This window comes from Lepeophtheirus salmonis, chromosome 1 (assembly GCF_016086655.4).
Source record: "Lepeophtheirus salmonis chromosome 1, UVic_Lsal_1.4, whole genome shotgun sequence".
NCBI classification, from domain to species: domain Eukaryota; kingdom Metazoa; phylum Arthropoda; class Copepoda; order Siphonostomatoida; family Caligidae; genus Lepeophtheirus; species Lepeophtheirus salmonis.
Genome location: NC_052131.2, coordinates 17,575,793 through 17,598,904, shown reverse-complemented (window position 1 = coordinate 17,598,904; position 23,112 = coordinate 17,575,793). Strand labels below are relative to the sequence as shown.

General features: G+C 30.7%; 1 protein-coding gene across 5 annotated transcripts; it reads right to left on the bottom strand.

Annotated features, from left to right (window-relative positions):
- Positions 1-18,534: 18,534 nt before the first annotated feature.
- LOC121119400 (3-galactosyl-N-acetylglucosaminide 4-alpha-L-fucosyltransferase FUT3) lies at positions 18,535-22,702 on the bottom strand. Of its 5 annotated transcripts, XR_005864754.2 has the most exons (5): positions 22,067-22,702; positions 21,288-21,460; positions 20,111-20,525; positions 19,136-20,044; positions 18,535-18,801 (listed from the first exon to the last, which is right to left on the bottom strand). XR_005864754.2 is itself a non-coding variant. In XM_040714062.2 (4 exons), exons 2-4 carry the CDS (start codon positions 21,452-21,454, stop codon positions 19,292-19,294), a joined length of 1,335 nt encoding a protein of 444 aa, XP_040569996.1. In that variant the 5' UTR covers positions 21,455-21,460; positions 22,067-22,702; the 3' UTR covers positions 18,866-19,291. The 5 variants fall into 5 exon arrangements, 4 of the variants coding, with proteins under 4 accessions (XP_040569996.1, XP_040570003.1, XP_040570011.1 ...); XM_040714062.2 differs by lacking the exon at positions 18,535-18,801 and having other exon boundaries at positions 18,866-20,044; XM_040714069.2 differs by lacking the exons at positions 18,535-18,801; positions 22,067-22,702 and adding an exon at positions 21,914-22,026 and having other exon boundaries at positions 18,866-20,044.
- Positions 22,703-23,112: the final 410 nt, after the last annotated feature.

Below are 23,112 nucleotides of genomic sequence, written 5' to 3'. Positions count from 1 at the left end.
GAGGAAGAGTAATAATGAGAGCTTGCTCGAGAATCAGCAGAAGTTTTCAAGCAAGTACATACGTATCCCAGTTTGATTTTAAGAAAAGGATTGTACTAAAAAGATTAAAGTGCACTACCCAAGCATCTACATTTTAGTTTCCAAAAAAAACTCAGCTGTGTAAATAGAAAGTACTATTCAGCAACACAATGACAGTGGCTCTAATAAAATTTTATGAATTGTACAAAACAGAAGAAAGGACTCAGGAATCGTACTAAATTTAGACGAGTCCGAGTCTTAAGAAAATATATCAAACCTGGGAGTCCACAAGTCCACAGTCCTGTTTATAAACGAAAGTCTCTTCAGAATTAAAATATAGTTGAGCATCGACATCGTAGTAATTCCAGGCTATATACCCGTGCTATATACGGAGTGGGATTTCTGTTTATTAATTTCCTCTCATAGCTCCTTGCAACTGATCTAATAAGAATTAATGTCAGTTCTCCTCCCAAATATTTTTCAAATTGTCAGGCTTTTCAAGTTCATTTTCAGTTTTTTTATTTTATATACTAGGAGGGCATGTTCTATGCATCACTGTGCATAAATCACATTTGTACAACTCATAATTCAGGATCGGAGTCAAAATGAATGCATAGATACCGACCAAAAAGATCGGCCCACCATTTGAAAAAATTAAATTTTGGTCTACCATTTGAGATAGAGCAATGAAATATCGGTGTCAAAAAATCATTCAACACCGAACTGAAACAAAAAATCGGTCTCAGACCGATTTTCACATGTAATACTTCCATATTATTATAATTGAAATTCATATCATCAAAGACCTCCACTCCATTCATAAATATAACATCTCCTATACCAAATAGTAGAACTATTATGATATTATTCCTAAAACTTGAATAATTACTGCTATTTACCACAGCAATTTTTTTTATGTTCCGCTGAAAAAGGCTTTATCTGGGTTGTTTTTAAAGAAAGTTTCAAGATTGTTATTGTTTATATGCCAAATGTGTTTAGTTTGGGCTTGGAAAGAAGGATTAGTATTGAAAAAAATAAAAAACTTAAAAATAGCGGGAAATATAATTATTATTAAACGAGAAATGAAGAAAAACAGATGCTGACAATTTCTTAATATGAATATTAAACAGCCAAATTTATTTAAACAGACCTCATTCAAGATTATTTAATAGAAAATAGATTATCCGCATGTTATTGTTAATAGAATGCAACAAAAGACTTGAATTTAGATAACAAATGACATTGATCGTTGTGCATATGTACATATGTTAGGGTAACCATATTTTTATATACAAAAATAAAGTCATATGGAGCAATAAATCTCCGTTTTAAGGGGACATTCATAGTTTGATGTTAATAAATTTAAGAATAATATATTCATATTGATTTTTATTATATTTTTAATTGTATTTTCATTTTAAGTGAGCTAAAATAGGATGAGACATTTCTTAAATCTATAAAAAGTTCCCGGTTACTCCGAACAAGATGTTTAAAGGTGGCATGAGAAGGGAAAAGAGGATGATCGGTCACTTTAGCAAGTGGCTTATCATAAGGCCTTCTACAGTAGGAGGGGCGTTTGCAACTTTTTCGAATTTCGATAATGGATAGTGCGGAAAAGTTGTAATATGGTATTAAAATTGCATTGTCAAAAGAGGTCATTTTTAGGCGGTATATCTCAATCAAAGCCAATTTTCAAAAAATTTCAAGCAAAAAATTGACATTTTATTCATTTGTACTAAAAAGTCCGCAGGCAATGTGTCCATTAACATATTTTGGATGGGATTTAAAAAGTGGACATGACATGTCTGTGTAAAAGATGACGATTGGAAGTGATACTTAAAATATGTCCCATTGTTATATTATAATAAATGAATCTGGTCGCTCTGACAATTTTAAGAATGTTTTGGAGGATAACAGACTCGGTTTGTTTCAGGCACTTAAAACAAGGGATGTCACTAGAAAATTTAGGCCCAGAAAATTATATTAGATACAAACAGGGATGCAGCCACCTTATACGCAAAGTGTGTAGTGCCCCATGTTAGTCAGCCATACATAATTATAACTTGTCATGAAAATCAGGTGTATTTTGGCCATTTATAAATAAAAAGAAACCGAAAATCAACATGGTACCCATACAATTTAAAAAATGTTTTGAAGGAGAGCACTTTAGCTGTCATTATATTCAATATTATCAGCTACAAGCAGCTGTGACGAAGGGGTGAAGGTAATAAACAAGGACATTGGAAAGAATTACTCTGATTTCCAACAAGGACATTGGAAAAAATTACTTACAAGGACTTACAATTATGACCCTGAAACAAATCCTCAAGGTTACTACTCTCCGTCTTTTGAATTTATTAGTAATGTAAGTTAACTACTCAGGTATTACATAATAATGACAAAAGTAAAGAAAGTTTCTTCTTCAGTTTGACAACTAAAAAAAACAGGTAATCTAAAAAATAGACAGGATTTTCATCACTATTTATAGCTCCACTACAAATCCTCAAAATTACTCTTCCTCTTTCATCCACTAGTGATTATTTTATCCTTATTGTCTTCTTTTCAAGAATAGGAGAATAACGATGACAGTTTTGTAGGTCACCAATAATTATCAAGTAGTAATTATGTACAAAAAAAGCAAGCAAATTTCAAAGTTCATATTTGTTTAACTTCTGGGTATACTCCTGAATTGAAAATTTGTATTTTACCAAACTATAATTAGATTTTATAGGTTTTTGAATCCTTTTCCTTTACGTAAAACAACTTTCATACAACTTTGATTCCTCTATCTCTCTCTCCATTTCAACAAAATATCATCATCCACCTTTGCGATAAAATAAAATAGAGTAACTTTTTAAATGATAGATAAGAAACTGTGTGTATTTTAGTCTTCTATTTTATTTGTTTCTTTAAGCTATAATTCTACGAGACAAAAGTAAAATAGATTATTTATGTGTGAATACTGAATAGCTAGATGGTAGATTAATTGTAGAAATCAAAGAAACCGGTGGGATCCCTGCTAACAGAGATCACTATAGATGAAAATAATATTATAAAGGAAGATAATAAACTTTATGCTGTTGTTACCTGAATAATATGTTTGTTTTGTTTTTTTCCCCAAGCTGTTGTTATTAATATGATATTCATGAAGAGAGATCATAAACAGCAACGTCACGACTGATTTATGTCGATGTCTTGCCTGAGTAAGAAAGGGTTAAAATACCTCCCCTGTACTCCATCTGAGTCGTTGGATTCATGTTCGCCGTAACGATAATCAGTTCTTGTGTTTTTCGTACATAATAAGCAAATAAAGAACAATTCCTATGTTATTTTACTTACTTCTTTGATTCAATTGTATATACTAATGGATACAGTCTTGTGCTTTATATTACATACATATATATACATATATTACAGTTTTGAAACCGTTTTAAAAGTTATGTTTTAACCCATGACGGTGCAAGAAGAATTTTCAAAACGTTAAACGAAACTAGAACCAAAACTTTGTTACAATTTCTGCACTACGTCATGCAAAAATAAACAAGATTAATCTTGAATTTCAATAAGAGTATTCTAGCTTACATGTATTGTACATGAGGATATCATCAGAGTAAAAAAAAGTTGAGTTTCTTTGTTAAATGTCAAATACTTCAGTCAGCCGAACTCTCAGAAATCAATCTGAATAATCAAATCAACCCTAAAAATTTAATCATTCATTGTGTCCTTGACCTTTAACATCAAAATCGGTTCAAATACAAATCTGTCGCTCTAGATATTGTATACTTTTATCAGAACTGAGGATATGTTTAATTAGCTGAATAATGCTGAAATGAAATGTACAGTGAGGAACAAAGAGAATCATCATTCTTTATCTACAGTTCTTCAATTGAACCTATTTTCAAAGTCTACTTTATTTTGTTCCTAATATTATTAGAAAAAAACTCTTTCATTGATTTGAGCCCTTGAGTGTCATGAGTGTACTTTACAAACAAACAACTCACATCTATGACACCAAATCTATTTATAAGGCTGTATCATTTTTTATAATTATAGAATCTTCATCCTCACTTCCTAATCCATTATTACCTGTGAGTCTTTTCTGCCATTGGAAAAAAAGTAGAAGACCATTTTGGACCATATATTTTAATGTGTTCCTTTTTTCTAGATATATTTATCAGCAAAGCTGCAAATCATATTCAACTCTACTATTACCTATATATATATATGCATAAATAGTTCATAGAAACACTTACGTGATAAATATGTTATTAAATTATCGGTGATTTTATAGCTTTAGTGGACTTATATCGGAAAATATGAATTTCGTTTAAACATAAATAAAATTGCAATGCATATTAATATGACATTAACAATTAAGATTATTTTCTTATTGATCAATAGTAAATAATGGCGTAATGTACCTACATAAATATGTATTTATTTATGTGGTTAATTGATTTAAGTTTACATTTGTATTTTGTTCTAATTTTTTAGCCTTAAAATATATTTGATAATTGATTAATTTACTACAATTTAAACTTATTCTAATTATATACTTCTAAATATCTAGGTATGTAGTAAAAATTTAAGTTTTTTGTTGACTACTCTCATTGGTCTAAGGTTTGTTCATAAGTGCAATACATCGACTTGGTGAATAATTGTCTAGTCATAATAGTAAAAGTTACAAGGCATCAAAGTCTATAAAAAGTGCTTACTTTTCTTAGTGTGTATTTTTGATATTCAATATTGGTCAAATTTTCATAGCAGGACAAAATAATTAGTTTCTGAAGTAAATGATGATATATTTTTAAAAAATATATATAAATATTTTCTATTAAAATAAAAACTATAGAGTAAAAAAGAATTCAACAATTGAATGGCGGTATAAAATGATGATTTGTTTCATTAGGAATATTGATAATGTTCTTCAACTTTTTAATACGCGGTCAGATTTGAATATACTTTCCTCAGTGGGGATTACAGATTGCCAATCAACGAAGATACTTATATCTGACTGATATCTTTAAAATATTGAATTTTTATTATTAAATATTTGATGAATAAATATATAAACATTTCATTATAGTAATTTGCTTCATAATTTCAGTTCCATTTTTATTAATTCATGAAACATATCTCTAATGGTATTACCTTCATAACTCAAACTTATGCAAACCGAATAGCATCTTTAAAAACACTAGAAAGATACTTTTAGTCTCTGCCTTTAAAGAGCCCCTTAAAACATCAATCCTAGAGGAGGAATCAAAAGGCTCGGCTCCAAGCCATCTTATATTTTGGTCCTTAATAAATCAAGATGATGTTGAAGGATGCCCAGGTGAACCGTCTAAACGATATCGCTGTAATAACATGGAAGCGTTTAATGAAACGATGAATTAGGGCAGATTTTGTCTGGATTCCTTTCAAAAGAGAACACGCAAGCGGACTTTTTATCAAGGGAGTCTCTTCATACTTGGGTGTTCTGATTGAAGGAAGAAGTATTCAACCAAATATCATACTGTTTGTTTCAACCCGAGGTGGATTTACTCATGTCAAGAGATTTCCACGAAAAGTCAAATAACGCATCTTCGATGAGAAACGATCAAGCTGAGGTCTTAGATGCGCACTCTATCTGGGGGAAGAAGAAAGGTAACTTCTTCACTCCAGTTCCACTTCTGAGAGTGATAAGCAGATGGGAAAAACAAAATTGCTCCCCAGCAATTCTGATAACTCCCTAATGAACAGGGACAAAATGGTTTCTACAGTTGCAGGAGGTATCGAGGGAGTCACTATGATTGGGGGTAGCGAGGAGAATTATCTCTTCCCTAGACACTCAGAATCTCGCAGAATTAGGGGTTCTGCTTGCATGGTTGATTTAGAGGGGCATTTATTAAATAAAATCAATTAATATAATTTATTCGGATATTTATTCCTCAACTAAGAGCACTTACACATCGGGGTTTTAAACTTTCTTTTAGGAGATGGTTTATCTCCCTTTAACGTATCATGGAATGTGGTAATAAATTACTTAGTATCACATCCAACGTCTTCTTATAGCGCCCTTGCAACAACAAAAGCGGCTTCAGTAAAGAATCAATTAAGGGTGGAGGTCTTATCCTCATATAAGTTGTTGACCAGATTCTTGTAAGGTGCATTTAATTTAAATCACCCGTTACTAAACGTGAAATGTTAAAATGATCCTTAATAAACATAAAGATTCAGGGTGTCTAGGTAGTTTTATCAAAGGAAATACTGGCAAAAAATTCCCTTACTTTAATAGCTTTGGTGAGTATAGCTAGAGCCAGTTCTTTAACTTAATCAAGTTCGAGCTATAGGATTGATAGGGATTTTCTATTTTTCTCCCATTTTTGGGTCTAGCAAAATTTCAAGTTTATGCCATATTAGAAGTGGAATTAATTTAGCAAGTTTTTCTCATACGAGAGACTAGGTCCAGTCAAACATATCATTGAATATATAAATAAGACTAAAATTAAAAGATAAATTGTGTTCGACTTTGAGGGGGAATTGTCTCTGCTTTGATAAGATGGTTAGATTTAAAAGATCATGTTAATATAATATTTAACATCTATAACTAATCATCATACGTTCAAACAATGTATGGGGAAATACACAGGTAACCCTGTCCCATCTCGAGGAACCATCATTAAAATAATGAAGGATGTTGGTAATGATGCCATTTATAGAAATATTCCCATTGTAAATTATGAAGTTGAGATAATTTTCAGTATTTTTGAGTCATCCACACCAAATTACGATCAAAGTTATCAGTAAAAAGTGGTAAATATTTACTAATTTGGAAATGGAACTCTGAATTTTGTACCATCTAACAGTAAGTATTCTTTTTTTTTTTTTTAAATCTAACCATAAAATAGGATTCTATTTTATCTAAAAATATCAAAAATTATGATACACAACCCATTAGATGGCAAAAACAACTGCTTCAATTATTGCAACAACAGAGGTAGTAGCTTTGGATGGTTCGCAACTAGTTTGTCTGACACTAGTTTCTTCACATAAAGACTTGGGTATGATCATTAGGTTTTCCAATGTTATATAGTCAATAAATATTATTTTTTTGTCACTTAAGGATTAGCTATGGTTGATAAGCTCCAAGAAATAGTGTTCAGAAAACTCATAAAAGACAAAAACAACTACTGAAATTGGCACAACTACGGGGGAGTTGCATTAGGTTTATAATTATAATTAGTAATTGCCTGTACCCTTCATGATAATAGTATGTTGTTATACAAGCATAAATAACGGGGAAAAATCTTTTTTGATGCTCTTAATAAGAAGTAATATTGCCGGACATTACTACATAATTAGCTTTTGCTCTAAATCCTTAGGATGGATTTAATTCTAACATTTTTTTTTATTAGTATATTTATTGTCCAATTTTACGATTTTGACATTTACTTTATTATTAGTAATTATTTAGATATTATCGGTAGAGTTATATCTGTCCGGTGCACAATTGTAGATAGCAACTTCCACATGAAGAAAATTGGGTAGTGATCTTTTTGATTAAACTCCACGTCTGGCTTGTATTTTGCAACCTAAAGTTAGGACATATTTAACTGAATCCCGATGTCAGAACAAGTAAATATTATTTGGATCCATCTATTATTTCAATATTCTGTATTTATAATTTATTGTTATTATTAGTTATATGATTCTAATTGTTTAATTTTGTATATTTAACATAAATGTATGATGGTTTATTTTTTAGTATGTAGATTATATTTAATTTAAGCCTTCTTTTTAAACTTGGAACTTCTAATATATTTTGAAATACTCTACTTTGTCGTTTCATTAGTTATTATTCTGAGAATATGGTTCATAATGAATTACAATTTCAAGGAGTGTGACGTTTTCAAATCTGCTGTAACGGATAAAAAACGTCTCAGTCAATTATACGTAGTATATCTTCATTAAACATTTCGCTAATAAATAATTTCGTTATACGCTCCAAAATCATAATAAAGCAGGAAGCTGATAATCACATCCGTATTTTAAACAATGATACCGTAAGTCTTTCTCCCCCCTTCTCCTTGCACGCGTTTTTCACTACATGATTATCAACTTTACATATATGTCGTAGATAAAGCATTAATGCTTTAGTCGTAGTGGGTGTGAGATTCAGGGTGACCAGATTCTTATTGTAAAGTTTTAGTGTATGTTTCTAAAATAGCTAGGGTAGAACGGAATATCAAATGTATAGCTACACTTTTAATAAAATATGGCATTAATACAGTAGACTTAGTCAATGTCTACTTTTCTTTTTCATAGATATAGAAAGTAATAAGTTCTTGTATAATTATGCTCCGTTTCCAAAAGAACAGGAATACAATTTATTGTTGATTCCTCCTCGTTCATAATATATATGTATATATTGGCGGCCATTTTAATATAATATATATTATCATTATATTTATAACTCATTTTAAAAATGGTGAAGAAATAATAAGACGGGGATAGTCTGGGAGTACATAAGAGATATTTAGCAGTTGGTATGATTGACTTATTTGGCTAACTACAATATGATTTTGGGCCTTATTTCGGTTTATTTTAAGATGAAAAGTTGTGTGATAGAATCAATGTAACAACGTATCTGGGACTCAAATATATGAAACACCGATATGTTAAAAAAAAATGAATGTTGTCAATTTGAAAAATGTTTGGAATGAAAGTAGCTTAGCTGCCATGACGTTTCATTAAATTAGCTGTGAGAAACTATGAGATCAAGAAATTAAACAAGAACCCCACCCCATATCTTAGCAATAATGTAGACAGGAATTACAGCAATGTCGATCCTTAACTCTTCTCTGAGTCGAACTAGGACTTAAATTTATAAATACACAACAAACATATTACATGCAAAACGCCTGGGATATTTCATTAATAGGACTACTTTTTATTTCTTAGATCAAAAATGGCTTTTTTACATTAAAATACATTTATATAAAAAACCTTGCTTTACGTCTCCTAATTATCCTCATAAAGCCTACTATTTTTTTGATAGACGGAAAGGTGTGTAAGATTTCGTAAATAAAAATAAAAAAAGAGTTTTGTTATTTTTAATTTTATCATTTGAGTTTTTGTTATTTAAACTAGCGAAAAGTTTTTTTGTTATTAACATTAAATTTGTAAAAATTACATTAATTTACTCGTCATTTACCAAGTTGCATTATTCCATTAATTATTATTTGTTTAAATCTTATGGAAAATATAAATACAAGGGACCAGATAAATTCGTAATATAAGTTATTATTAACTTTTGAAGAATTGAAGCAAAAAAAAAATCAACTACCAAATTGATTTTTAAATTATATGATAAAAGAATTCGTCTATATATATATATAGGGTCAAAAATTACTCAAATCAACCTCATGCCCATACGTAAGTATATATGTTTCACTCTATAATCAATGTAGTATGAGCGTTGTTTACTTGTTAGTAGTTTCTTTACTATCCCGATGATGGTGGTGCCTTCATGAATAAAGAATGGTAAATTAATGTCATATGTGTATTTCAAAAGTGGCATCTTTTGGAGGGGGATTTTCATGTATGCAAGGGAATTTTCTCCACCTAACAGGTGCGTTCGTTACTATATTTTAGGGCTTTCTTTTAAACCTTTTCATTAGAGGAAGAAATAATATTAAAAGCCGGCATGTTAAAAAAACGAAAATTAACGTGGTAATCCTGACAATTTCAAAAATGTTTTGGAGAAGAGTAGCTTTGCTGTCATAGCGTTTCATTAGATATCATGAGAGAAATAAACAATATAGGCAGGATTTACTCTGATATCGAATCTCAATTCGATTCTGAGTCCAAAAACGACTTACACATAATTCCACCAAATATCCTCACACTAACATTTAGTCTTTCATGCTCTAGTGATTACATTCTACTGATTATCCTATCTTCAAGAATAAAAGAATAATTATAGCACTTTTGTAAAATTTTATAAATCTTCTTCAGACTGCAAGTGCAAAAAGAGTGCAATCTTCCATTTTCAGAATTTTTTAACCTATATGAATGATCATGTCATTTAGCAAAGGTAATATTTCTATAGGATAGCTATAAAAAAACTATGAACATTGGTTTCCCTATATCAAAAGTGATGACCAATGTAAGTTATCCAAGAAACAATGTTTTCATTCATCCCTTAACCGATGGACTATTATTCATTCAAAAGTAGGAAACTTTTCACAAATTAGTAAAAAAAAAAAAATTATTCGAATTCAACAAATCAACGATCGAACACTAATAAGTTTGAAAATAAATCAGTCATAAGCTGATAAAAAGTGCATACAGAGTGAGTACTCAAAAATTAAAAAATATTAAAAGCCGTTTTCATTTCTAGATATTTTTATTTTTGCCTTTTTTATGGTAAACTTTTGAAGCAAAAGTTGGAAATTTGTACGCTTTTTATACAATATGTCCCCTCCATTATGAATGATGGCTTCAATATGGAGACAAACAGAAGCACAGCTGGCCTCGATGAAGTCAGAGGACAAGTTGTTCCACTCCTACGTGATCATGGCCTTCAGGCCATATACATTGGCGTAAGAAATTTTTCTTCTTGCCCTCCAAGACGCACAAACAGTGAAGTCTAGGTTGTACACGTCGGTGAGAACGAATGCCATAAGTATGCCTTCCAGAAGGCACCCTTGTTCTCCCTGCAGAAATAATACACCTTCTTGGACGTGTGGGCTGGGGTGCCGTCTTGGGTAAACACAAAGTTGACCCTGGGTAACGTGCTCTTCAACCATGGCTAGACCGTAGGACCTTTTAGTAGACGTCTGTATCTACTTTCGAATGGCGCCAAGTACAAAATTGTCATACTTTCAGAACTAAGGCTAGACGGCCTTTAAGGGGATTTTAATTTTTGAGTCCTCACCCGTAGTAATAGTCAAAAAAATAATAGTTAAAAATAATGCAACAGCTTCTGAAAATAAAAGACTTTGTTCGGATTTCTAACTTTAAAAAGGCATTCCCCTTGCTAGGAGATATTTTATACACTTTTGGTAATAGTATATTTTTCTGATGGTTGTAGGATAACGTCAGAGCTAGGGAACTCGGACTGAAATCGCTATTAAGACTCTTTAAATTGTATCTTAAAACTCGAAGGGCAAATACTCATGAGTCTACATGGACTCGAAGTTAAAAGATTTCGACATGAATAAGACATGAGGCTGGATAAATTATTTATTTCAATTGATAACTATAGAGCACCAATATATATTTTTGTATTATAGAATTTTATATATTTGGAACTCGTAATTACAACTTCTACATATAATGCGTAACACTTTAGTCACTTTAAACTACGACATCCAACTCGAAATAAAAAGACTCACGACTCGAACTCGTAAAAACAGATAACGAAGTGTCACATAATAATTATTAGTTTATCCAAGAGTGTTATTTAATTACTATAAGACAGACATAGGGACTAGAGTTGAACTTTTTTATTACTTGTGCCTTCCTTTGAATTAAGCATGATTTTCTTGATACTAAACTTATAAGAAATAAAATTTATTTTAAAAAAAATATTATCAAAATATTACTTTTCTTGAAAAAATACTTATTACTTACATATGACTTGGACCCATATCCACATTCATCGGATAAAAAATAAATTATCCAAAAGAATCTAAAAATAGTTTTAGGCTATTTAAAAAATGGAAAAACTCTTCCAAACCATGTAGACATATTCTTATATCCATTCTCTTCTAAACAGAAGCAATATGAAAAGATGAATAATTAAAACTTTTAAAAAGTTTTGTAAAAGAACAAAAACTTTGTGAAATCCATTTTCTTACTTAAAATGAAATATCTAAGGATAGCTTCTTATATTCAATGATATATAAAGTATGTCCTCCCAGTATGTAAAAAAAGAGAACCCTATTAATCCTGAAAGTTTGAAGAATATTTGGGAAGAGAGCAGCTTAGACGTTTTATTAGATCATCTACAAGCAGCCGTGGAAGGAAATAAACACAAATCCAACTCCGTGTGTAGCAAGAGTATATATAGGGGGGAATTACTTTGAAGTATTTGAATTCTACTCCGAGTCCGACTCCAGAGCATACCCTTGTTGCTACTCTCCGTCTTTCATGAGCACAAGCACTAGTTATTACTTTACACTTTGATTTGTTCTCTTCAAAAATTAAATACAAATGATAACAGTTACAGGAAATAAAACAAAACTCTTTTCAGATTTCCATCTAGAAAAAGCCACTCCCGCTTATTAGATATATTTTGTTCACCTATACTTACTGAGTGTGACCTCTATTTAACAACCAACACGATTATATTATAAATGGATTTTCTCTTAAACTAATCTTTCGTTTTTAATAAAAACTAATCCTAAAGGAAATTTAAATAAAAGAAAAATTATTATTATAAAAATAATGGTCTCAACTCAACCTCCGTTTATTGAGCATAATATTCCTTCTTATTTTAAAGAAAACGCAAAAATAATTAAATATTTTCAATGCTGATAATGATAGCTACTTTGATTAATCATTAGGGAAAATATATTTAATTTTGGTGTTTAAATGGTATGGTTATATTAAGGCAACGGGAATCATTTGCCAAATCCTTTTGAAATGTTGAGAATTCATTATGAATTATTTACATTATGTACATTGAAAACTATTGACAAATCAAATATTTACTCTATAATTTTCTTGCGGGTAGAGTTATTATTTTTTTAGATACGGAATTATGATTACTATTTTTTATTGGCATGATAATTCTTGTTAACTACTGCAAAACCATTACATATATTATTATTATGAATTATACTATTGAATAAAATATTCTACTTTGGAAAAAAGATTTATCATAGTAACATAAATAGTTATGAATATCCAGGGTCGGATGGGTATGTTAATAAAATAAAACAAAAAATCAAGATGGTAACCCTGCCAATTAGAATTTTTTTTGGGAGGAAAGTAGCTTAGCTATCATGGTGTTTAATTAGATCAGCTACAATCAGCTTAGATAAGGAATGAGGTGGACAAGGAAATATTAAGGACATTGGTAAGAGTTACTCTGATGTTGATCCTCAATTCTACTCTTACAATTACTCTTACAACAGGACTTACAATTATAACTTCAAAACAAATCTTCAAGGTTACTTTCTGCCAATTATGAGCACACACGAATTCTTAATCAGGTTTTGAATATGATTGAATATAGTAGAAAAGGAAGTTCAATCCTCAGGAATTAAATAAGAAACGACTCAGGATAAGAAAATTTACTCTTAAGTTTACCAACTCAAAAAAACGGGAGAGCTAAAATACTATATACTGATTTAAAAATGTATAATAGAATCAATAATAAGAATTTATATATAATTATAATATTTTTCCTGCACTAATGCGATTTTAAATTTAGAAACCTATCCTCTTTATAGCAATAACTCATTTTCTCCCTCCAAAATCATAAAACAGACAGCTGATATTAAAATAGGTTTTAATTCAGTATTATCATAAGTGTTGCTCTCGCCTTCTCTTTGCGCTCTTACAAAAAATACCATCTTTACTCATAGACCATCAATCTTCCTTAGCCAACATGTGTGTTTTGACACTTGGTTCATAGCTTTGCTTTTAAGGAACAAAAAGCTTGATATCTTGTGTATTTTTAAGTTTTAACGATATCTTTTTATGGATGAAATAAATAAATAAAAAAAGTAAGAAAGATAAATAAAAGAAAGCATGACCAATCTATGTATTCTCACTGTTTTTCATCTCATTTTTAAGTGAGAGACCAATTTTTTTTTAAATGGACTCTGAACAGGGAACATGCAATCCCCCTACTATTCCCAAAATAATTAACTTTTTTCTTAATACTAAACACTTTCGAGAAAGAGGGACATCCAAGATTTTAAAAAATATATTAAATACTGAAAAAATTCCAACCTTGCCTGATAACAAGGAAAAATTTATTACTAGCTAGATAAATAAAAATATAGAGCGTTTTCACGTGACGGCAGCATTGTTAATGTCGACCATTTTAAACAACTAATTTATATAACAAACAAACACTTTTTTCTTCAATATAAAGGGAAATAGTTAATTATTGAATGTCAAAATGGGACCAACAAATATAAGGACTTATACATACCTTATTGTCTATCAAAATATATAATTATATTGCCTAGTTTTATTATATATCCGAATATTAAAATTATCCTATTATTTCGTTCTACAACCTTATTTCTATATTGTATTTAAAATTAACTATTATAATGGAAAGAATGAGATATTTGTCTCTAATTCTCATACTTTTTCTCACCCCTAATCAATCAAAAAGGAAAGTACAAATTTCGACATTTCATTTGGGATATTCAAGATATATCTCTTTCATTTAATCTAAAAATCCCTATTTATCATTAGTATCAAGTATACAAGTGTTTGATCAAGATTTATTCGAAATTTGTATGCTTTATGTAGTAAAAATATCAACTTTGAGCCCCCAAGATGGGATCAATTATGATGCAATATATGAGGTCAGTGAAAACGCTCTATAAACAAAAAAGTGCTCTGAACCATGTAGATTTTGTATTGGGACATGACATGACTATGAGCGTTGTTTCAATGTGTTCTACTAATATCTGAAGTAAACCAAGGATCAATCACTTTGTACAATGTAACAACCTCTGTATATCATCGGATAATATATGAAAGTCACGTGCTACAATTAATATATCTTGTACTAAGACAACTTTTTTGAACTGAAATAAAAAAGTGTTTGATTAAAAAAACTTGCTTAGAGGAAGTGTTTCAATCCAGAAGTGCTACAAATATTTCATTTATCATTTTTCTACTAGTCAATTACAAAAAAAATTACCAAAGTAAAGTTTAGAACCAGCATTTCATCCGTTATAGTTAGGAGGCCTCTTGGATAAAGGATATATGTATATATAACGTAAATCTTTCATTAAGAAAAAGAGAGAGGATTCAAAGGATGAATAATGATTATTTGATTAATAATATCAATATTATAATACACAGTATTGTGTGGATGACATTTTCATTTTTTTACTGAATATCATGAATTAATTTTACATTATATAATAATAGCATAATTACTGTATGTCTTTTTTACCAAAAATTCCGAGGATTCTTAATATTTTATTGGTTTTTTTGTCCATTACGTTAGTACCAGTGCCTTAGAAAAGGAGAGTCTGGTCATCACGCGCGTCATCTAAAGAGAATAATATGTACTAATAACGTAAAACCATAAGCTTATATAAATGAATATTGTAAAACTGAATCAAATACTTAATTATTTACAAAATTAAATATATTTAAATAATATACAAATAAACAGAGGATTTACAAATTAGGAAACAATTTGCCTCATTTTTTAGCTTGTGCTTGCATTACTTGCCACAAATATATTTCAGGCACCTTCAAATTTTATATTTTTATCTCCAAATTAAAAGTGTAGCTTACAATTATACTTTTTTTTTTTAATTTTACCCAATGCTTCAGTGTGACAAGAAGTAATAAATTCATTGGAAAGATTTGTCAGGATTCACGAAGAAATCTCATAGATAGGATTATTCATCTTACATATTCTTGGATTATAGCTTTCAAATATATAGGTAGCTTTTTCAAACAATGAAATTGAAGAATTACTTCAATAAATTAAAGAGTTATCCGAAAAATAGTTTTCTTTAGAAAGTAAATTTAAAGAAGAACAATTATTATAGTCCTTAGTATAATACTTTAAACATTGAAGATTTGATATTTCTACAAATGTAATAACTTCCCAAGTGAGTTAAAATCATTTATTCGAGGTATTCGAGTTCTGGAAACTTTTTGTTTATAGTTAACTTCCACTTTTTAGGAAGCTGTTGAGATATATCCTCCAGATGAGTCAGAAACACGGAATCATCAAGTTGATAACCCTAAGTATCTTTCCCAGAGATGTACTGTGACAAAATCACTAGATTGAAGTCTAAAACTTTCAACCATTTTCTCAATATCCTAAAAATTGGTAAATGAAATCCTTCTTTAAGTAGCATTTTGTATCTTGTGGTACCACAAACAATTCGTAGCTGCAATGGTTGGTTTTTTTTTATAATGCAAGGAGACCAGTCAGCGATATATATTTTTTTCCATATATATATTGAGGTTTTCATTTTATTTGCATAAATTAAATAATAAATAAATGAAGGAAGAAGGATATTTTTTGTATTATTGTACAGATAAGTTGGCTGGTCATTATTAAAAATACGATAAATTGTCTCATTCATATCTGTAATATATAAGTATAGCTATGACCAAAAAAAACCTACTTAAAGAATGAGTATTCGATATGGTATACTCCCCTGAATTATGCTGGAATTCGTCAGTTTGTGTGGAACAATAGTTCAATTAGTTTGAATTCAATAGTTGGAGTAGCTGTCATTTCAGAAACTAGTTCAACCATTAAAAATAAAATTCAGTGTTAGTAATACGTACATAAAAAATTAAATTTATATAAGCAATTCATACATTTTATAGGATCATATGATGTCAATACAGTACCTGTTGAATTGGCATAGGAGTATTCAAGGAGTATATAACGTCCCGGTTCTGTGTTATTTTCAGATGAAGTATCTCTCACTTCTCCGACTTTAGAAAAATTGTAGGTGGATACAGAAGTTTTATCTGAGCTAAACAGCGATTGATAATGTAACTTTATAGAATTTAGTGTTTTTCTTGGTTTTGCTGCATTAGAATAGAAAAATTTGCTGGGGATTGCACCAGGTATTAAATGCCTCCGTTTACGATTTATTCAATGAAAAATATCTTCACCTTTGAAGTTAGCAGAACATAAAACATGCAAAACTTTAGATTTGTCACTCTTCAGCCTCAAAACACATAGCTAAGCCTTATTTTGGTGTAAATCTTTTAAAAAACAAAAAAAACTATATATCTGTGCCTGGAAAAGGCTTATTCTGGCATCCAAAAGCAGCACGAGCAGGCATTTTCACACCGAAAAAATATTCTTATAATAAACAATAACTTCTATTCTTTTATACTAGGGTTTTAGAGATATGTTTTCTGAATCAACTGACGTTTCAACTATAGAATATCCAGACTCTCCTATTCTAAGGCTCTGGTTAGTACAAGTCGTTTTCACGATGGAGTCCCAACGAGAATAGATATCTGCTCTCCTCAACCCACACGTCTTCACCAAAAAGATCGCCGAACAGCTCAAGTGTCACCGCAAGACCGTCTACAACATTAAAACTGCATGGAAGCTGGCCAAGACCTTATGCGACGTAGTGAAAGTTGGAGAAAACAAAAAGTGGATCCGGCAAATTACAAGGAGGCCGCGATCACCAACCCGAACTCCACAATCAAGTCAATTGCAGAGGATCTCGGGGTAGCAAGGTCGAACACATCTCTCCGGATTAAAAAAAAGTAGGTGGCAAATCCCTCAGACGAGTTGAAAGGCCCTTATTGTCGCAAAAACAGCGTGACAAGAGGCTTGACGGACCAAAAAACTCTTGAACGCAAGGAAGCGAAATCCAGACGACATCGTTGTATGTTCAGATGAGAAGACTTTCACGGTGGATCCGATATTTAACCAAAAAAATGATATTCCCGACTTATCCTTGGATGACTCCGCCAGGTAAGTGACCGCTACAAAGTATACCGCGTCTGTGATGATGATGGGCCTTGTTGCATCCAATGGGAAACAGATAAAACCAATCTGTTTCCCATTGGATATTGCCTTAAAGCTGATTATTACCTCGATATCTTCAAGAAGCAGGTAGTCCTGTGGCTCCAAAAATTGTCAAGGGAGGTATCCGTCATATTCCAGCAGATCGGGCCCCCCTTCACACAGCCAAAGCTGTCCAATCTTTCCAGGCAAGAATCTCCCCAAGAACGTTGCTGACTGGGGTAAGGACTTTTGGACCCCAGAGTACTGAACTCAACCCACTGGACTACAGGATCTAGAGGCATATTTAGGCCAAGGCCTGTAAATTTTTCCACCCCAACATGAACTTCCTCATGGTCGTGGTGGACAAGGCCTGCCCCTCAATGTCCGCCAAGTACCTTTGGAAAACCTGCACCGCCTTCTGACCTCACCTTGAGCGCTGTATCGCCGCTGAGGACTGCTATATTGATTAAAAATGGTAATCATAATACTTTTTGAAAAAAGATGACTCTTAAAAAAACGGATAAAAGGATTCATTTAAACTTTATTTGTAGTAATTATTTTGTAATTGACTTGTAGAAAAATTTAAAATATAATATCTGTAGCACTCCCAGATTGAAACACTTACCCAACGCAAGTTTTTTTAATCAACAACATTTTTATTTCAGTTCAAAATGTAGTCTTTGAGAAGAGATATTAATTGTAGCACTTGGGTGTAATATGGTACAAAGTCAATGAGGTTTTGCAATTTGATTTTTAAGCATAAAAAAATACACTTCCCCCTACATGAAGTTAGATTATTGACCCTTGGTTCACGCCAGATATAAGTAGAACTAATTCCTTGTTTATTTATATTCATTTGTAAGCAAATCTGCAGAGTAGCGCCATCTTATGGCAAATAATACAACTCCCTGAATAATAATAATACTTTTAAAAAAATAACATGCGCATACGTAGCAAGGTTAATCCTTGGTACGTACTACGTATGTTTCTAACGCAGTCAAAATTCTTCGGAGCATTTGCCATTTTTTTCACAGCCTTTCGGAGAAAATATATTTTTGTAGCTTGCTCATGCCCATAATATTCCTCCCCTATTAAAAGAAAAAAAATGAAGGGACTATGAAATTAATGAAAAAAATTAATAGTAATGGCAAATTTTTAAAATACTTATATAAATTTAATTTATTATTTCTGAAATTTCTTTAGTGCCTGTATTGAAAAATTGGTAGTTTTAGAAGAATTACAGTGAAGTAAATGGTTTCCAATTACTTCAATACAGTCTAAACATACTGTTTATCAAATCGAAGAATATATTGTTTTGAAACCATTCGGCAGTATATATAAAGTTCACTCTTTCCTCAGAGTTTTTAAGTTCTCAGGAGTTACGTTCCTAAAGTCACTTTTTGATCCTATCATTGAACCTACCTTCACAAGGTAGAAATTAGGTCACTTCGTAACAATATTGGAATAAAATCGAAGGCATCATGGATATCAAACTTCAATTGATTCAGTATGACTTGTGCATATTAATTGTATCCCAATTTAGACAGATGAGATGAGACTAAATAAAGTAATTAAAGCCTACATCAAATTTCTCCATGAGTATAAACATATTTGTGCATTCCACCACGTAATAAATGAATCCCTTATGCTGTAAGCTGCTTTGAGCTCCGTTTCTTGTGACACAAAATGACAAAGTTTGCAAACATAATTGGAATGAGAGCCAAACATCCTCTTATTTCCAATATCACTATCTCTCAATTTTGCCCCATTCCTCTTCCATTCCATAAAGGATATCCATTGCTCCTTCGTCATGGAGAGTAAATAATTACTCAAATCCTCTGGACTTTCAAAATCTGATACATCAATGTATCCGGATTTGGGTGGAAGTATGTCTTGAATGGAATTCAAGGAACCAGACATAACAATGGGCACAATGTCGTGACTAAGAGTTTTATCAAATTTCTCAGTCAAATAATCACTACAAATTTCGTTTTCAAAAGATAAATAAAAATTAAAGCCTTCTGAAATAAGATGGTCCATGCAATCATTAACGGAGTACTCCAATAAAGAGCAAATGTCCTCTCCACATTTTCCGATGACAAGAACCTCGACATATTTGCTCAAAATTGCTACATATTCTTCTCTTTTACTAGCAGTGTTGCAATTGGATACCATCCATGCAATCTTAACATGAACCTTTGATTTCGCTGATAAACTCTTTATACTTGGATTAGATGAGTTATGATGGGATTTGAATTTGAGCTGAGAAGATATGTAGGGCGTAAAGATAGTTGAGTCCCTTCGATAGGAAATTGTATAGTCAACTCGATTCTAAAATAAAGGTTGTCAGTGTTATTTAAAAAAAGTAGGTGGGAGCAATTTTTTTATGATAAATACTTCTAAATATTGCAAAGCCCAATTTTTATTCATATGAGAGAATAAAATATTTGGTGGCTCATGAAAGAAGAGGAAAACATCCTTATTTGCTCCAAAATTTGAGCTTGGAAACCAGCAGAGAAAGGAATGAAGAGTACCAAAAGTAAGAATGTCAACGACATCTGCCATAAATTTGTTGAGATAGAGACAGATATTCATATCATAGAGTGATATAAGCACAGCATCTGAGGACTCTATGAGATTTCGGTTCAAAGTTATGGAGCATGAGGATGGGCAATTGAGGGGAGAAATCTCTTGTTTGAGACTCAAGAGATCTCTGTATTCTTTCTCATCAATAGGAACATTGTAGAACCAGTCTATATATTGTTTTTGTAAGTGTGTCCAAACCAAAATCAAAGGAGTTTTTTCGGAAGTTCTGCAAATAAAAAAAGAAGTAGGTAGATACTATATCATAATATATACATAAATCAGGGCGACTGCAGGATTATATTTGCGAGGGACCTTGGTTTTTGGATTTTTTTTAAAATTTGATATTAAATTTTTGGGAAAAAAAAATTTCAAAAATTAAATTTTTGTGGAAAAAATTACAAAAATTATATTTTTAGAACAAAATTGAAAAATTATATTTTTTAGAACAAAAATTTGATATTTAAATTTTTTAGAAAGAAAATTCTAACATGAAATTTTAAATATTAATTTTTTGAAAAAAATTTCAAAAATCCACAAATATTTACAAAAATTAAATTTTTGAGAAGAAAATTTCAAAAATTTGATTTTATTTAATTTTAAAAATTATACTTTTTAGAAAAAGAGTTCAAAATTCATAGACACTCACAGAAAATTAAATTTTGTGGAGAAAAATAAATTGAATAATTAAATTTTTTAGAAAAAAAATTGATATTTCAATTTTTTAGAAAAAAAATTCAAGAAGGAAATTTTAAATACTAAAATTCACAAAAGATTTCAAAAATTATACTTCATATATTTTATTTTTTGTTAAAAATTCACAAAAAAATTAAATTTTCTGCTCTGTTGCATAATTTGCCCGAATGACGAAAAAAATGTCTATCAAAAAACAAAAATTCTTTAATTTTGGGTGCTATAGCTCCTACAGCCCTTCCTTTGCTGTCTCCCTGTAAATAAACATATAGAGTGAAATTTGATAATATAGGATTACTTATTAACAAAGGTTTTTCCAATCTCTTTACGGATGACGAAAGGATCTATGAGGTAAATGCTATAAATGATGACGAGCATTATATAAATCTTGGCTAAGACGAGCCAACCCACATTATTCGTGCAGAGTAAAATCACACTTCTCAGCTTCCTTCGCACAATTTTCATATTTATCTAGGAAAGTATCATATTTTAAGATATGTACATTGTCATTTAATGCTAAATACAATTCATACATATTTATAGAAAACTGAGTACTCCTTACAGAATAGTCCTTAAACACTTGTAGATATTGAATAATGATACTTAATAAAAATAAAATATCAAATACGCTTTTAATAAAATATTACATTAATACAGTAGACTTAGTTCATGACTACTATTTAAGTTACAAACGCACGCTCGCATAAAAAGCAAAGCTTAAAAAATATTGAATTTGAAGATCGCGCTCTTTTTGTAATTGTTACCTTAACATATTTTTTATTTACTAAAAAATTGATTTTTTTGGGGCTGGGGGAGGGGGGCTATTTTTTCCCCATAGCTTTTAGTTTTTAAAATTTAAACATTTTGGGGCTACAGCCCCTCCAGTCACCCCCCTCTCTACGGACGCCCTGGAGATTAACATACCAGTATTAATATTATTTGAATCCCTGCACATCAACAATGAACAATCAATTATTTACAAAGTAAACTGACTAGTTATTACTCAGGGAACACTGAAATGACGTGTTCACTATACTAAAACTACGTAAGAAAATTACGAAGTGACAGACTCCTTACTCGATATGTACAAATTATTTTCTTCTTCTCCTTTATTTATAATTCACGTGACCTCATGTGTATCTCCACCAAATCATCACAACGTTAATACAAAATTGGATACATAGACTGATTGTTTCCGGCTATCCATGACACATCCTTTTCAATAATGATGTCTACATTATTCCAAGACAAAAAATTAGCAAAGCAATGATGTATAGTAGGATATTTTGTACGATTAATATAAGGATCCATTACAATGAAGTCCTACTAAAAGTCAAACTTTCTGTTTTTAAAATATGTTTGACTTTGATACATCCTATAGCTATACAACATGAACAACTCCCATATGTTGTTTATCTTTTTGGTCAGCTGTTGATTTAGTTATTCTTGCTCCTTGAGTGTGTTCTTATCTTTGATATGCTGAATTTGAACTTTATAAAGCTGTGAATATCCCTTCTATGTAATACGTAACCTTCAAATAGTCTGGAAGAATGACAGCATTGACTTACTAATAAACTACTGTCATTCTTTTTCTAAATTTTTTATGAAGGAAAGGTTGGAAGAAGATTGTTGTGTGTCGGTTTGTTTAACTATATACAAAAAGAGAAGAGTACTAAGTGTTTTCCCTTCCTCCCACTATGTTTAATTTATCATTATTAATGCTTTAAGTTACGAAGTATGTAAGCGTTCCGCTTTTTTCGCGTGCCGTTCAATTGTTTTTTCTAGCGTTTAGCGTTCCGTTCAGCGTTCAATTCATAAAGTAGTAGTGTTGGGAATTGTGACTTTTTAGTGAACTGATTCCCTTGAATCAGTTCTGAAATACCCTCCCACCTTCAATAAAAATAATTTTCTATCATTTATGGGAATGATTCAAACTGATATTTAGAAACAAGTATTGAATCAATGAAGCAAAAAATTTTAAGATTAAATTGTGAACTATTAGATATAAATTTATTTAATAGATATATAATATAAATAAAAAAATATTGTATAACATTGATTATTACATTACGGTATTCATTCGGATTGAAGAGCATTTAATCCAAATTATTATTTATTAATAC